The 16,327-nt window shown below is 40.3% G+C and overlaps 1 protein-coding gene across 1 annotated transcript in view; it reads right to left on the bottom strand.

Annotated features, from left to right (window-relative positions):
- VWA3B (von Willebrand factor A domain containing 3B) overlaps window positions 1-16,327 on the bottom strand; it is a 224,257-nt gene that overhangs the window by 197,650 nt on the left and 10,280 nt on the right. The window contains exons 2-4 of the mRNA XM_088026217.1: window positions 9,195-9,289; window positions 6,697-6,947; window positions 710-869 (exon numbers count right to left, since the gene is read on the bottom strand). Of these exons, the coding sequence (XP_087882343.1) occupies window positions 710-869; window positions 6,697-6,947; window positions 9,195-9,289 (506 nt within the window). The remainder of the gene's footprint in view (window positions 1-709; window positions 870-6,696; window positions 6,948-9,194; window positions 9,290-16,327) is intronic.

Genomic DNA, 16,327 nt, shown 5'->3' with positions numbered 1-16,327 from the left:
CAGATAAAGCTTTTATGTCCAAAAGGTCCTATCAAAAAGCACATGTGAATGCATTAATATTCAAAAATGGATGATGCATCTATGTAGATATACTTCACCTTGGAAAGCACATAACAGATCCATTTGTGAAGAAGAGGAACTGGGAGAGATTCAGAACACAGATGTGGGGAATCCCTATTTCCTCAACCTCGGGGTTCTACGAAGAGTCTCCCAACCTCTCTCCCCCATAAGAGATGGACTGATTTATCTAATTGTCGGGAGAACAAGAGCAGAACTAAAATATGAGAGATACACAACTATGCCGAATTCCCTGTCCTTTCTCACTGCTCAGTGGCTGTGAGCAGCATGTGGCCCTGCTGGCACGGGCTAAATGGGAGTGGACCCTGTGCCCTAATAACCCAGAGGGAGCCCCGCCAGGCTCAGGGGGCAGAGTTAGGGAGTCTCATTTTGGTTTCCCCAGCTCTGCCATCACCAAAGCTGCTATTTTGATCCCCACTTGGGGCTCGTCACCTATTTCTCAAGTGGTTCCAAATTCAGAGGTGAAGAGGACTGAGACTTTCAGGACTCCCCAGTGCCAGTGATGGGGTCTCTGTGGGATGCTGCTGGGAGGACCCAAGTCAGCTGAAAGGCAGTATGGGGGTACTGGGTGTAGAGAAAGAAACTGGAAACTACTGATGTGACCTGGGGTCAGCCATGGATGCACACTTACCATTTTGTCGTTCCCAGCTTCCAGAAGAGCATCCAGGCAGCTAGCCTGGCTCACAGCCGGCTCAAAAGGCAGTTTCTCAACCCAACTGATAGCAGCGGCTATGGACTGCTCGGTCACAGGAACAGCATTTTCCTGCCATTTCACAGGCTGCTGGGAAACCCTGAAAAGAATCCCACGGGGCTCAATCAAAAGACACAGGCTATCAGACTGGATTAAAAAACAAGACCCATCGATATTCTGTCTGCAAGACACTCATTTTAGACCCAAAGACACCCCCAGATTGAAAGTGAGGTGGTGGAAAACCATTTACCATGCTAATGGACACCAAAAGAAAGCTGGGGTGGCAATCCTTATATCAGACATATTAGATTTTAAACCAAAGACTATAATAAGAGATGAGGAAGGACACTATATCCTACTTAAAGGGTCTATCCAACAACAAGATTAACAATTGTAAATATCTATGCCCCTAACATGGGAGCAGCCAATTATATAAGGCGATTAATAACAAAAGCAAAGAAACACATTGACAAGAATACAATAATAGTGGGGGATATTAACACCCCCCTCACTGAAATGGACAGATCATCTAAGCAAAAGATCAACAAAGAAATAAAGACTTTAAATGACACACTGGACCAAATGGACTTCACAGACATATTCAGAACATTCCATCCCAAAGCAATGGAATACACATTCTTCTCTAGTGCCCATGGAACATTCTCCAGAACAGATCAAATCCTAGGTCACAAATCAGGTCTCAACCGGTACCAAAAGAGGGGATTATTCCCTGCATATTTTCAGACCACAGTGCTTTGAAACTAGATCTCAATCACAAGAGGAAAGTCGGAAAGAACTCAAATACATGGAGGCTAAAGAGCATCCTACTAAAGAATGAATGGGTCAATCAGGAAATTAAAGAAGAATTAAAAAAATTCATGGAAACAAATGAAAATGAAAACACAACTGTTCAAAATCTTTGGGATGCAGCAAAGGCAGTCCTAAGAGGAAAGTATATAGCAATACAAGCCTTTCTCAAGAAACCAGAAAGGTCTCAAATACACAACCTAACCCTACACCTAAAGGAGCTAGAGAAAAAAACAGCAAATAAAGCCTAAACCCAGCAGGAGAAGAGAAATAATAAAGATCAGAGCAGAAATCAATGAAATAGAAACCAAAAGAACAGTAGAACAGATCAATGAAACTAGGAGCTGGTTCTTTGAAATAATTAACAAACTGATAAACCCCTGGCCTGACTTATCAAAAAGAAAAGAGAAATGACCCAAATCAACAAAATCATGAATGGAAGAGGAGAGATCACAACCAACACCAAAGAAATACAAACAATTATAAGAACATATTATGAGCAACGCTATGCCAGCAAATTAGATAACCTGGAAGAAATGGATGCATTCCTACGGATATATCAACTACCAAAACTGAACCAGGAAGAAATAGAAAACCTGAAGAGACCTATAACCACTAAGGAAATTGAAGCAGTCATCCAAAATCTCCCACAAACAAAAGCCCAGGGCCAGATGGCTTCCCAGGGGAACCCTACCAAACATTTAAAGAAGAATTAATACCTATTCTTCTGAAACTGTTCCAAAAAATAGAAATGGAAGGAAAACTTCCAAACTCATTTTATGAGGCCAGCATTACCTTGATCCCCAAATCAGACAAAGACCCCATCAAAAAGGAGAATTACAGACCAATATTCTTGATGAACATGGATGCAAAAATTCTCACCAAAATACTAGCCAATAGGATCCAACAGTATATTAAAAGGATTATTCACCATGACCAAGTGGGATTTATCCCTGGGCTGCAAGGCTGGTTCAACATTCGCAAATCAATCAACATGATACAATACATTAACAAGAGAAAGAACAAGAATCATATGATCCTCTCAACAGATGCAGAAAAAGCATTTGACAAAGTACAGCATCCTTTCTTGATCAAAATTCTTCAGAGTATAGGGATAGAGGGTACATACCTCAATATCATAAAAGCCATCTATGAAAAACCTACAGCGAATATCATTCTCAATGGGGAGAAACTGAGAACTTTCCCCCTAAGGTCAGGAACGTGGCAGGGATGTCCACTCTCACCACTGCTATTCAACATAGTATTAGAAGTCCTAGCCACAGCAATCAGACAACAAAAAGAAATCAAAGGCATCCAAATCGGCAAAGAGGAAGTCAAACTCTCACTCTTTGCAGATGATAGGATACTTTATGTGGAAAACCCAAAAGACTCCACCCCAAAACTGCTAGAACTCATACAAGAATTCAGGAAAGTGGCAGGATATAAAATCAATGCAGGGAAATCAGTGGCATTCCTATACACCAACAACAAGACAGAAGAGAGAGAAATTAAGGAGTCGATCCCATTTACAATGGCACCCAAAACCATAAGATACATAGGACTAAATCTAACCAAAGAGGCAAAGGATCTGTACTCAGAAAACTATAAAATTCTCCATGAAAGAAATTGAGGAAGACACAAAGAAATGGAAAAACGTTCCATGCTCATGGATTGGAAGAACAAACATTGTGAAGATGTCAATGCTACCTAGAGCAATCTACACATTCAATGCAATCCCCATCAAAATACCATCCACCTTTTTCAAAGAAATGGAACAAATAATCCTAAAACTTGTATGGAACCAGAAGAGACGCCGAACAGCCAGAGGAATATTGAAAAAGAAAAGCAAAGCTGGCGGCATCACAATTCCAGACTTCCAGCTCTATTACAAAGCTGTCATCCTCAAGACAGTATGGTACTGGCACAAAAACAGACACATTGATCAATGGAACAGAATCGAGAGCCCAGAAATGGACCCTCAACTCTACGGTCAACTAATCTTTGACAAAGCAGGAAAGAATGTCCAATGGAAAAAAGACAGTCTCTTCAACAAATGGTGTGGGGAAAATTGGACAGCCACATGCAGAAGAATGAAACTGGACTGTTTCCTTACACCACACACAAAAATAGACTCCAAATGGTTGAAATACCTCAACGTGAGACAGGAGTCCATCAAAATCCTAAAGGAGAACACAGGCAGCAACCTCTTTGACCTCAGCCACAGCAACTTCTTCCTAGAAACATCGCCAAAGGCAAGGGAAGCAAGGGCAAAAATGAACTATTGGGATTTCATCAAGATTAAAAGCTTTTGCACAGCAAAAGAAACAGTGCACAAAACCAAAAGACAACCGACAGAATGCGAGAAGATATTTGCAAATGACATATCAGATAAAGGGCTAGCATCCAAAATCTATAAAGAACTTATCAAACTCAACACCCAAAGAACAAATAATCCAATCAAGAAATGGGCAGAAGACATGAACAGACATTTTTCCAAAGAAAACATCCAAATGGCCAACAGACACATGAAAAAGTGCTCAACATCGCTCAGCATCAGGGAAATCCAAATCAAAACCTCAATGAGATACCACCTCACACCAGTCAGAATGGCTAAAATTAACAAGTCAGGAAAAGACAGAGGTTGGCAGGGATGCGGAGAAAGGGGAACCCTCCTACACTGTTGGTGGGACTGCAAGCTATGCAGTCACTCTGGAAAACAGTGTGGAGGTTCCTCAAAAAGTTGAAAATAGAGCTACCGTACGACCTAGGAATTGCACTACTGGGTATTTCCCCCAAAGATATAAACGTAGGGATCCGAAGGGGTACATGCACCCCGATGTTTATAGCTGCAATGTCCACAATAGCCAAACTGTGGAAAGAGCCAAGATGTCCACTGACAGATGAATGGATAAAGAAGATGTCACACACACACACACACACACACACACACACACACACACACACACACACAATGGAATATTATGCAGCCATCAAAAGGAATGAGATCTTGCCGTTTGCAATGACATGGATGGAACTGGAGGGTGTTATGCTGACTGAAATAAGTCAGTCAGAGAAAGACATGTATCATATGACCTCACTGACATGAGGAATTCTTAATCTCAGGAAACAAACTGAGGGTTGCTGGAGTGGGTGTGGGGTGGGAGGGATTGGGTGGCTAGGTGATAGACATTGGGGAAGGTATGTGCTATGGTGAGCGCTGTGAATTGTGCAAGACTGTTGAATCACAGATCTGTACCTCTGAAACAAATAATGCAATATATGTTAAGAAAAAAAAAGAAGAAGATAGCAGGAGGGGAAGAATGAAGGGGGGCAAATCGGATGGGGAGACCAACTATGAGAGACGATGGACTCTGAAAAACAAACTGAGGGTTCTAGAGGGGAAGGGGGGGTAGGGGGATGGGTTAGCCTGGTGGTGGGTATTAAAGAGGGCACGTTCTGCGTGGAGCACTGGGTGTTATGCAAACAATGAATCATGGAACACTACATCACAAACTAATGATGTAATGTATGGTGATTAACATAACAAAAAATTTAAAGAAAACAAAACAAAACAAAAAAAGAATCCCATGGGGCTGTCACTGGGCAGTGGGCAACCTAGCTGTCAGCCCTGAGTCTCAGAGCTGCAAGCAACAAGCCACTTAACATCATCAGAGCTGAAGGAGAGAAAACAGTTGGTTGGCCCTTGAAAAGTTGGCCCTTGAAAAGTTACCAATACACCAGACGAGCTGTTTAAGATCGGTCTCCAAAGCACCCTTACCTTCCATAAGCTGTGCTGACTAGGAAAGACAATGCATACAGGAGAATTAAACAATCTCAAAAATGTAAACATTAACAGCTGCATTAAAATTATTGAGGGAATTATTTTCATAAACAGGCAGGTTTATATACAACTATCTTCCACTAATAGTAAATTTATAAGGATTCACAGCAGTAAGATTTGTAAATCAGCGACAATTTTAACACTCGAAAATTTTATTTCTAATTCTTTTAAGACACTGTTTTCATTGTTCCAAATTCCCATCAGTTCCCTCTTCTGGATCAAAAAGTACTGAGTTCAGCAAAGCATTAGTTTTTAAATCCTGGGAACATGTGATTAAACCATGTAGTGCGGACTTAAAAAGCAGTGATGGAATCTCCCCCAAGAAAGAACAGCCATTTGAATCTATTCATCTGTGTTTATAACTGAACAAATTATATAAATCATATGTGCATTCATAATTATAAGAATTCTATGAGTCATGGACTAATGAACCAGCCTGAGCTGTCCCTCATAAACCACCCTGAGACAAAGGCTGCCTCACACCTGTGTCACCTCTATGTGGCCCCTCTGGTAGAAATGTGGCCGAGTGGCCTAAATGCTATAGCATAGGTTTCCAAAAAAGCTAAAGCGTTGCAGACTTAAGACTTGATTCCTTCAGTAATATATCTACGAAAGAAATAAAAATCTGGGATAGAACACAATTAGGCAACATCCCCAAAGATGTCATCTGCTCAGCTGAAAATATTTTCTTCAGAAGAAAAACTCAATTAGGTAGATGCCCCCTTCATCCAGATTTTTCCTGTCAGGGAAGTACAGCCACCGTTCCACACAAAAAGTTGGCCTTAGAGCCCAAATTCTCTTGAATCCAAGATTCTGTAAATAAATGATTGTGAAAACTCTGAAATACAGGAAATTCTGTAAAGCCAGCCACCTGCTATTCTATTAAGGGGGTCAACTTACAGGGGAGTCACAAGCTCAGTCTGAAAAAAACAGTGATAGCTGTGACAAGGCTGAATTCATTATTCAGGCTAAAATCTAAAATGACCGAAGAGATTTGTATGGCCTTAAGTATATATTCAGTGTAACTCCTGTTCTTATATTTTGATCTTGCCATGCATTGAAGAAAAGTGTGTTCCTAAATGTCTTCTAATTTCAAAACTAAGATGCCACATGCAAAGCAGATATAAGTTTTCACTGCAGGTCTTCTGCTGGAATTACACATTCTAGGAAATGACAAGATAATACCTCCTCCCTCCCCAAAGATATGTTACTTAACTCCAAATAAATGAAAACTACTTATGAAGTTTCACTGAAATATCCCCTTCCAAAGGGAACTCACCATATGATATTAAACTTGGCTATGTGAGCCACCTGCTCCTGGAGGACCATTGTTAAAGCATCTTGGCACAGATTAAGCTCCTCCTCCAGCATACCGCCAAAATCCAGCACTATGGTGATGCACTGTTCCAAGATGACACCAAAAATCTGCCGGCTTCTGCTGGTGAGCCAGTCCATCCGCTGCTTGTAACTCTCCACAGCTTGTGTTAAATGTTCCACAAACTGATAGATCAGTTCTGGTTTAGCTGTCAACTTAATGAAAAGCAAAGCAGGAAAAAAAAAAAAAAAAGAAACAGAATAAAAACACACCAACATACATCATCTGAACTATCGTGCAGCCAGGAACAATGGGGCCCACTAAGCCATGGCCTCTGCTATCAAGAACTGGGCATTAGAGGTGCCTGGGTGGTTCAGTCGGTTAAGCATCTGCCTTCGGCTCAGGTCATGATCCCAGGGTCCTGGGATCGACTCCGACATCGGGCTCCCTACTCAGCAGAGAGCCTGCTTCTCCCTCTCCCTCTGCTGCTGCTCTGCCTACTTGTGCTCTCTCTCTCTCTCTCTGTCAAATAAATAAATAAAATCTTTTTTAAAAAAAGAAAATTAAGAACTGGGCATTAATAACAATTTTGTAGATGATCCTCTAAACCCCACATAATCCACGAGGAAGTGTTCCAATCTTTCAACTAAAAAAAACCTTTGGATGATTCCCCACAGAAGAAATGATGATGATGTGATCTATTCAAAATACAACACTCTTTTTTAGAAAACATGTGTTTCTAAATTACATTTTATCTTTATAATTATAGAATTACCTTCACCAGCAAATGTCCAGGGGACATTTTAAGGAATTAGGTAGAAGAAAAGAACTTTCAAGGAATTAGGTAGCAGAGAGATCAGCAAAGGCAGATGGGAAAAAATAAGTCTCACTGAAGTTTTCCTAAGGATAGCATGCTAAAAATATTTCTGAAAATGCTTCTAGACATGCCAGCACATCTGCCTGGCTTCTTCTAAGGGATGCCACCCCAGTAACTCATCCTCCTGCTCATAACCTGTGCCCTGTATCCTCTTGTCTCTCAGACCAAGCTCCCCGGTACCTGGATCACTTGATCACTCATAGCTGCCACCAATACCTCTAGAAGCTGTCCCCAAAAGGGGACAGAGGCTTGCAGGCAATTTCTCATATATACAAATAAACCATCAGTCACACAGTTCAAGCACAACTGTGCAAGGCCTCTCAGGATGTAGGGAGGCAAGAGACAGAAAAGGAGTAAGAAAAAAATGTGCCCTCTTCTGTGAAGAATCAAAGTTTGAAAGATCTGGTACTTATTTTTAACTTTAACAACCCTCAGAACACCCCCTAAATACGTAAATTGTTAAGGAAAATGTGTTTTCTGAACACACCACGTAACTCCACATTTTCATGCCTTGGTTCGTGCTGTTCCCTCTGCCTTAAACTGCTTTCCTTCTCTATCCCCTATGTCTCTCCAGCTTATTCCTCAAGCTCCAGCACCACTTCCTATTGCTTTCCATGGCTGCTAAAGGCAAAATTCCTAAATCTCTCGCCAGTATCCACAGCGCTTATTAAACTTTCTACCACAGTACAGGAACCAGGGATCATGTCACAGGGCCTGTGGAGGTGATCAGATGGCAAAGATGGATGTTTTCAATAGTTCTGTACTGATTTCCATGTAGTTCAGATAAAAAATATATTGAGCACACCAAACTCAAGATTCTATGGATATTATTGCTTAGAACGAGGCTAAGTTCAAAAAGTAATTTAAACTTTTTTTAAGATTTGAATTTTTAAGTCATCTCTACACCCAACATGGGGCTTAAACTTACAAGCCTGAGATCAAGAGTCGCATGCTCTACCAACTAAGCCAACCAGGCACTCCTAAACTTTTTCAATATTTAGAAGTAACAGTCCAGGTGGTACATAGATGTACACTGACACAAACAAATATCCATAAAGTGATTTGATGGGACATGCATCTTTGTGAGCTCCCTGTGGTGGGCCAGGGTATGTGCAGGGCCAGACACGTTATGGGGTTACACAAGTCACGTATTGAATTGCCGGAATTCAGGACTCCAGTAACAGGTGCCGCTTGCTCTGTCCACAACTACCTGTAAAAGCAGCCCTCTATTCCCAGGGCATTTGTCAGGTCAGCAGCTGCTCTTGCCTGTCTGCTAACCTTGGTCATACTACTCTTTCTTCTTTATTTTCAAGGAAAAACAAGGTACTGATATGCAAAGGTTTTTACTTTCTGATCAACATCTTCATGCACTCATCTCTAACAGGTCAAGTGCTTCCCTTCCCAGGTCCTAAGCCGTAACTTTCAGCACTCTCCACACTGTCACAAGAAAGCCTCCAGCCCTGATAAGGCCTTGGATCCACTGCATCAATAGGAAGCAGTGTGCGCCTCTCCACAGAGGCCACTCCCAGACCTAGAAGCATGTCATAGGGCCTGTCCATCAAGGGAACTCCGACTTACGACTTACGTTGTACACTCTGCCATCTTCGGGTCTGTAGAACTGTGGAAACAGGCCATCAGCATACCGGGAAGCCACAAGTCTCCCCAGAGAAGTCACATAATCTGCATTTTTATAAATAAAAGTAGTCAAAAGGGTGCATTATCAATGTTTCTTATTTTTATTTCAAAATGTTCTTCTCTGACACCATTCAAATTATATCCCCAGTGACACCAAAAATCTATGATGCTTGGTATTCTGTCCTAAATAATGAGGTGTTTCTAGGTGCTATTATATAAGCTAACCATTTATGACATGCATAATCCTTTAAGGCACAAATGCACAGAGAGGAAAAACAAGGTTTGTTTCTTGGTCTCCTGGTTCTTTTGTCCACAGTGATTAAGGCAAAGGTCAAAAAGGCAATACACAGTCTAAGCCCTAACAAATTAATAATTACATTAAATGTAAATGGCCTGAGTAAAACAATTAAAAGATAGTGATTGGCTTTCTCTGACTGACTTATTTCACTCAGCATTATACTCTCTAGCTCCATCCATGCCATTGTAAATGGCAAGATTTCATTCTTTTTTATGGCTGAATGCCGTATGATTTCACTCATATGTAGAATTTGAGAAACAAACGAGCAAAGGAAAAAAAAAAGGAGAGACAAGCCGAAAAACAGACTCTTTACCATAGAGAACAAACTGGTGATTATCTGAGGGTAGGTGGGTGGGGGAATGGGTGAAATAGGTGATGGGGATTAAGGACTGCACTTGTCATGATGAACACGGGGTAATGTATGGAATTATCAAATCACTATATTGTACATCTGAAACTAGTATAACACTGTATATTAACTATACTGGAATTAAAATAAAAACCTAATAAATTTAAAAAGAGAGAAAAAATTAGTGATTGGCAAAGAGGATTTAAAATAATGACCCAACAATAGGGTATCTACAAGAAACTTGCCTCACACATAAAGACATATATAAGCTAAAAGTGTAAGAGTGAAAAAAGATGTCATTTAAGTATTAAATAAAAAGAAAGCAGATTGACTATATTAATATCAGAAAAGTAAACTAAAGAGCAAAGACTATTACTAGGGATAGAGCAGAACATTATACAAATTTGAGTGTCAACCCACCAGGAAGACATAGCAATCCTAAACGTGTATGCACCAAGGAAAAGACTGCAAATATCTTAAGCAAAAACTGATGGAAATGAAAGGAAAAAAGGACAAACTCACAACTCTAACTGGAGATTTCAATACTGCTCTCTCAACAACTGATAGAATAACTAGACAAAAAGTCAGCAAGGATACTCAACACCACCATCGACAAACAGGGTTTAATCGACATTTATAGAAAAATCTACACAACAACAGAAGAATACACATTCTTTTACAAGCACAGAATATACACCAAGACAAATCGTATCCATGGCTATTAAAAAAAAAAAAAACTCAAAAAATTTAAAAGAACTAAAACCAGAGTATGTTCTCTGTCCACAATGGAAACAAACTAGAAATCAGTAACCAAAAGATAACAAGAAAATGTCCAAATTCTTGGAAACTAAATAACATGCTTCTGAAAAATCCATGGGTCAAAGAGGCAGTACAACAGAAGTTTAAAAAATACTTTAAACTGAATGAAAATGATAATACAACCTATAAAAAATGTGAGGAACACAGCTTAAGCAATGCTTATATAAGAAGAAATGAAAAGTCACAAATCAATAATCTAAGTTCCCATATGAAGAAAGTAAAAAAGAATAGCAAAACAAATCCAAAGTAAGCAGAAGGAAATACATAATAAACACCAAAACAGAAATCAAGAAAATTGAACACAGGAAGGCAATAAAGAATATCAATTAAATAAAAGCTGGTATGTTAATAAGATTAATAAAACTGACAAAAGTAAAAGGAGAGAAGACATGAATTACTGATATCAGAAATGAAACAGAAAAAAAAAAGACCTTTCAGCCATCAAAGAACAATGGAATACTATAACCAACTCCACACACATATAGTACACAACTTAGATGAAATGAATGAATTCCACAAAAAACACAAACTACCACAACTCTCATAATATGAAATAGATCATACCTAATAAGGAAATGAATTTATAATTAAAAACTTCTCAAACAGAAATCCCCGGGCCTGGATAGGTTCTCTGGAGAACTCTACCAAACATATAAGAAATAATTAAAATTCGGGGAAATGAACCATGAGAGACGATGGACTCTGAAAAACAAACTGAGGGTTCTAGAGGGGAGGGGGGTGGGAGGATGGGTTACCCAGGTAATGGGTATTAAAGAGGGCACGTTCTGCATGGAGCACTAGGCGTTATATGCAAACAGTGAATCATGGAACACTACATCAAAAACTAATGATGTAATGTATGGTGATTAACATAACATAATAATAAAAAAAGAATTAAAATTCTACATATTTTCCAGAAAACAGAAGACAAGGGAACATTTCCCAACTCATTCTATGAAGCCAATATTACCCTGATACCAAAACCAGACAAAGGCAGTATAAAAAAAGAGAAAACTACAGACTAATATCCTTTTTGATTACATGTGCAAAAATGTATTAGCTATATTGGCTCAATATTCAAAAACCAATCAATATAATCAACCAAATTAACAGCCTAGGGAAGAAAAAAAATCTCATGATCTTTCAATTGACACAGAAAACTTCAATAGCCATTCATGGTAAAATTTCTCAGCACATTAGGAATATAAGGGACCTTCCTCAACTTGATTCTTTTTAATTCTATAAAAAACTTACAGCTAACATTATAGTTAGTGGTAAAAGACTGAAACTTTCCCTGAAGATGAGGTAAAGACGTCCACTCTCACCATTGCTGTTCAACATGGTACTGAAAGTTCTAGCCGGCCAGCACATGGTAAGACAAGGAAATACAAGGCATACAGATCACAAAGGAAGAGTGAAAACTTTCCCTATCTGGAGAGGACATGATGGTCTACCAAGAAATCCCAAGGAATCAAAAGCAACAAAAAAATCCTTAGAACTAGTAAGTGAGTTCAATAAGGTCACAGGATAGAAGATCAACATAAAAAAATTAGCCATATTTCTATATACTAGCAATGAACATGTGGAAACCAAAATTAAAAACAAAAAAGCATTGAGTTAGGGAGCAAGATGGCAGAGGAGTAGGAGACCTGGATTTTGTCTGGTCTCAGGAATTCAGCTGAATAGGTATCAAACCATTCTGAACGCCTACGAACTCAACAGGAGACCGAAGAAGAGACTAGCAACAACTCTCTGAACAGAGAAGCGACCACTTACTGGAAGATAGGACGTGCAGAGAAGTGAATCCGAGGCGATATTCGGGAGGATAGACGGCGGGGGAGGCGGCCTCTGTCGGCCGCTTCTGGCAAGTGATAGAGCCGCGGAGCACAAAATCGGAACTTTTAGAAGTCGGCTCCGCGGAGGGACATCACTCCAGTGGCTAAGCGGGGGGTGGAAACCTCGCGGGACAGTGTGGTCTCAGGACCCTCAGGGTCACAGAAAGACCAGGGGTGCCTGAGTGCAGCAGAACTCCCAGGTATTGGAGCGGGGAAGCCGGCTGCAGAGACAGAGCCGAGGCATGGGCTCTCAGCTCAGGGCTGCCATAAACTGTGATCCGCAGGACAGTCGGGCCACTGCTCCTCCAGCAGGGACCCAACAAGCGGCAGATCCGGGGAGACTCCGCTTCCTCCCCTGGGAGGAGCGGCACGGGAGCGCACCGCAGGGATCTGCTGGATTTGGAGACCACACGGGGTGGAGTGCCAGAGATAGAAACACTCGGTCACAGGCCGGGAGAGCACGGAGTGCAGCCGGAGACCAGGGAGATGGGAGTGACTGCTTTTCTCTGGGGGCACACTGAGGAGAGGGGCCCCGAGTTCTCAGCTCCTCCGGGCGGAGATCGGGAGGCCGCCATTTTCACTCTCGTTCTCCAACGCTGTACAGAAAGCTTACAGGGAACAAAAGCTCCAGAGAGCAAACCTGAGCAGATTGCTTAGCCTGGCCAGGCAAGGGCAGGGCAATTCTGCCTCCGCAAAGACATTTGGGAACCACGGCAAAAGGCCCCTCCCCCAGAAGGTCAGCATGAACAGCCAGCAAGCCAAGACCACGTTTACCAATGAAGGAGAACAGGAGAACTCCAGCGCTAGGGGAATGCTGCACATAGAATTCATGGCTTTTTTTTACCATGATTCATTAGTTTTTCAAAGTTAATTTTCTTAACTGTTTTTTTAATTTTTCTTTTTCCCTTTTTCTTTTTTTTTAAAAGATTTTATTTATTTATTTGAGAGAGCGAGAATAACAGAGAGAGAGAGCACATGAGAGGGGGGAGGGTCAGAGGGAGAAGCAGACTCCCCACTGAGCAGGGAGCCGGATGTGGGACTCAATCCCGGGACTCCAGGATCATGACCTGAGCTGAAGGCAGTCACTTAACCAACTGAGCCACCCAGGCGCCCTCTTTTTCCCTTTTTCAACCAACATCTTATCAATCCCTTTTTTTTAAAAAAAGTTTTTATTTTTCATTTTTAGAGTCATATTTTATCCCTTCATAGTAGTTACTCTTATTTTTGGTATATATATATATATATAAAGTTGTTCTCTCTTTAAAATTTTGAGATAGAGTTTCTTCTAACAGATCAAAATATACCCTAAATCACTAGTGTATGGCTTTGTTCTAGTCTCCTGCCTGGTCACATTCTCTCCCTTTTTCTTTTTTAAATCTTCTTCTTTCTTTTTTCAAACAACTTCTTATCAATTCCTTTTATAAAATCTTTTATAATTTTCATCTTTACAGTCATCTTCCATCCCTTCACTGTATCAACCCTTATTTTGTACATATATAGGTCTTTCTTCCTTTAAAATTTTAGGAAGCACTTTTTTCTAACAGACCAAAATACGCCCAAAATCAAGTGTGTGGCACTGATCTATGCACTACCCTGATCATATTTGATCATATTGGTTTTTTTGTATTGTTCTGTTTTTGTTTTTATCTTTTTCTTTTTGTTTTTTTTTTTCTTTCTTTTCTCTTTCTTCTTTCTTTCCCTTTCTTTTCCCCTGGTTTCAGAACTTTTCTGATTTGTATAGAGTATATTTGCAGGGGACGTTGTTAACCTGTTAGCATTTTGTTCTCTCATTCATCTATTCTCCTCCGGACAAAATGACAAGATGAAAAAAATCACCTCAGCAAAAAGAACAAGAGATAGTACCGTCAGCCAGGGACCTACTCAATACAGACATTAGTACGATGTCGGACCTAGAGTTCAAAATCATGACTTTAAAGATACTAGCTGGGCTTGAAAAAAGCGTGGAAGTTATTAGAGAAACCCTTTCTGGAGAAATAAAAGAACTAAAATCTAACCAAGTCGAAATCAAAAAGGCTATTAATGAGGTGCAATCAAAAATGGGGGCACTAACTGCTAGGATAAATGAGGCAGAAGAGAGAATCAGCGATATAGAGGACCAAATGATGGAAAATAAAGAGGCTGAGAAAAAGAGAGAGAAACAACTAGAGGATCACGAGGGCAGAATTCGAGAGATAAGCGATACGGTAAGACGAAACAACATTAGAATAATTGGGATCCCAGAAGAAGAAGAAAGAGAGAGAGGGGCAGAAGGTATATTGGAGCAAATTATAGCAAAGAACTTCCCTAATGTGAGGAAGGAAACTCAAAATCCAGGAGGCACAGAGAACCCCTCTCAAAATCAATAAAAATAGGTCAACACCCCGACATCTAATAGTAAAACTTACGAGTCTCAGAGTTGGAGAGAGAAAATCCTGAAAGCAGCTAGGGAGAAGACATATGTAACCTACAATGGTAGAAATATTAGATTGGCAACAGACCTAACCACAGAGACATGGCAGGCCAGAAAGGACTGCTCTTCAGAGCACTAAACGAGAAAAATATGCAGCCAAGAATATTATATCCAGCTAGGCTCTCACTGAAAATAGAAGGAGAGATAAAAACCTTCCAGGACAAACAAAAACTAAAGGAATTCGCAAACACGAAACCAGCCCTCCAAGAAATATTGAAAGGGGTCCTCTAAGCAAAGAGAGAGCCTAAAAGCAGCATAGTTCAGAAAGGAACACAGACAATATACAGTAACAGTCACCTTACAGGCAATACAATGGCACTAAATTCATACCTTTCAATAGTTACCCTGAATGTAAATGGGTAAATGCCCCAATCAAAAGACACAGGCTATCAGATTGGATTAAAAAACAAGACCCATCGATATGCTGTCTGCAAGAGACTCATTTTAGACCCAAAGACACCCCCAGATTGAAAGTGAGGGGTGGAAAACCATTTACCATGCTAATGGATACCAAAAGAAAGCTGAGGTGGCAATCTTTCTATCAGACAAATTAGATTTTAAAACAAAGACTGTAATAAGAGATGAGGAAGGACACTATATCCTACTTAAAGGGTCTATCCAACAAGAAGATCTAACAATTGTAAATATCTATGCCCCTAACACGGGAGCAGCCAATTATATAAGGCAATTAATAACAAAAGCGAAGAAACACATTGACAAGAATATAATAATAGTGGGGGATTTTAACAGCCCCCTCACTGAAATGGACAGATCTAAGCAAAAGATCAACAAAGAAATGAAGACTTTAAATGACACACTGGACCAAATGGACTTCACAGACATATTCAGAACATTCCATCCCAAAGCAATGGAATACACATTCTTCTCTAGTGCCCATGGAACGTTCTCCAGAATTGATCACATCCTAGGTCACAAATCAGGTCTCATCCGGTACCAAAAGATTGGGATCATTCCCTGCATATTTTCAGACCACAATGCTTTGAAACTAGAACTCAATCACAAGAGGAAAGTTGGAAAGAACTCAAATACATGGAGGCTAAAGAGCATCCTACTAAAGAATGAACGGGTCAATCAGGAAATTAAAGAAGAATTTAAAAAATTCATGGAAACAAATGAAAATGAAAACACAACTGTTCAAAATCTTTGGGATGTAGCAAAGGCAGTCCTGAGAGGAAAGTATATAGCAATACAAGCCTTTCTCAAGAAACAAGAAAGGTCTCAAATACACAACCTAACCCTACACCTAAAGGAGCTGGAGAAAGAACAGCAAATAAAGCCTAAACCCAGCAGG

Source organism: Eumetopias jubatus, unplaced genomic scaffold (assembly GCF_037043125.1).
Source record: "Eumetopias jubatus isolate StellerSeaLion01/CBP00866 unplaced genomic scaffold, mEumJub1_p1.0 scaffold_9, whole genome shotgun sequence".
Lineage (NCBI taxonomy): Eukaryota > Metazoa > Chordata > Mammalia > Carnivora > Otariidae > Eumetopias > Eumetopias jubatus.
The sequence above is the reverse complement of the archived record's forward strand: the minus strand, read 5'-3'. Positions and strand labels throughout refer to the sequence as shown.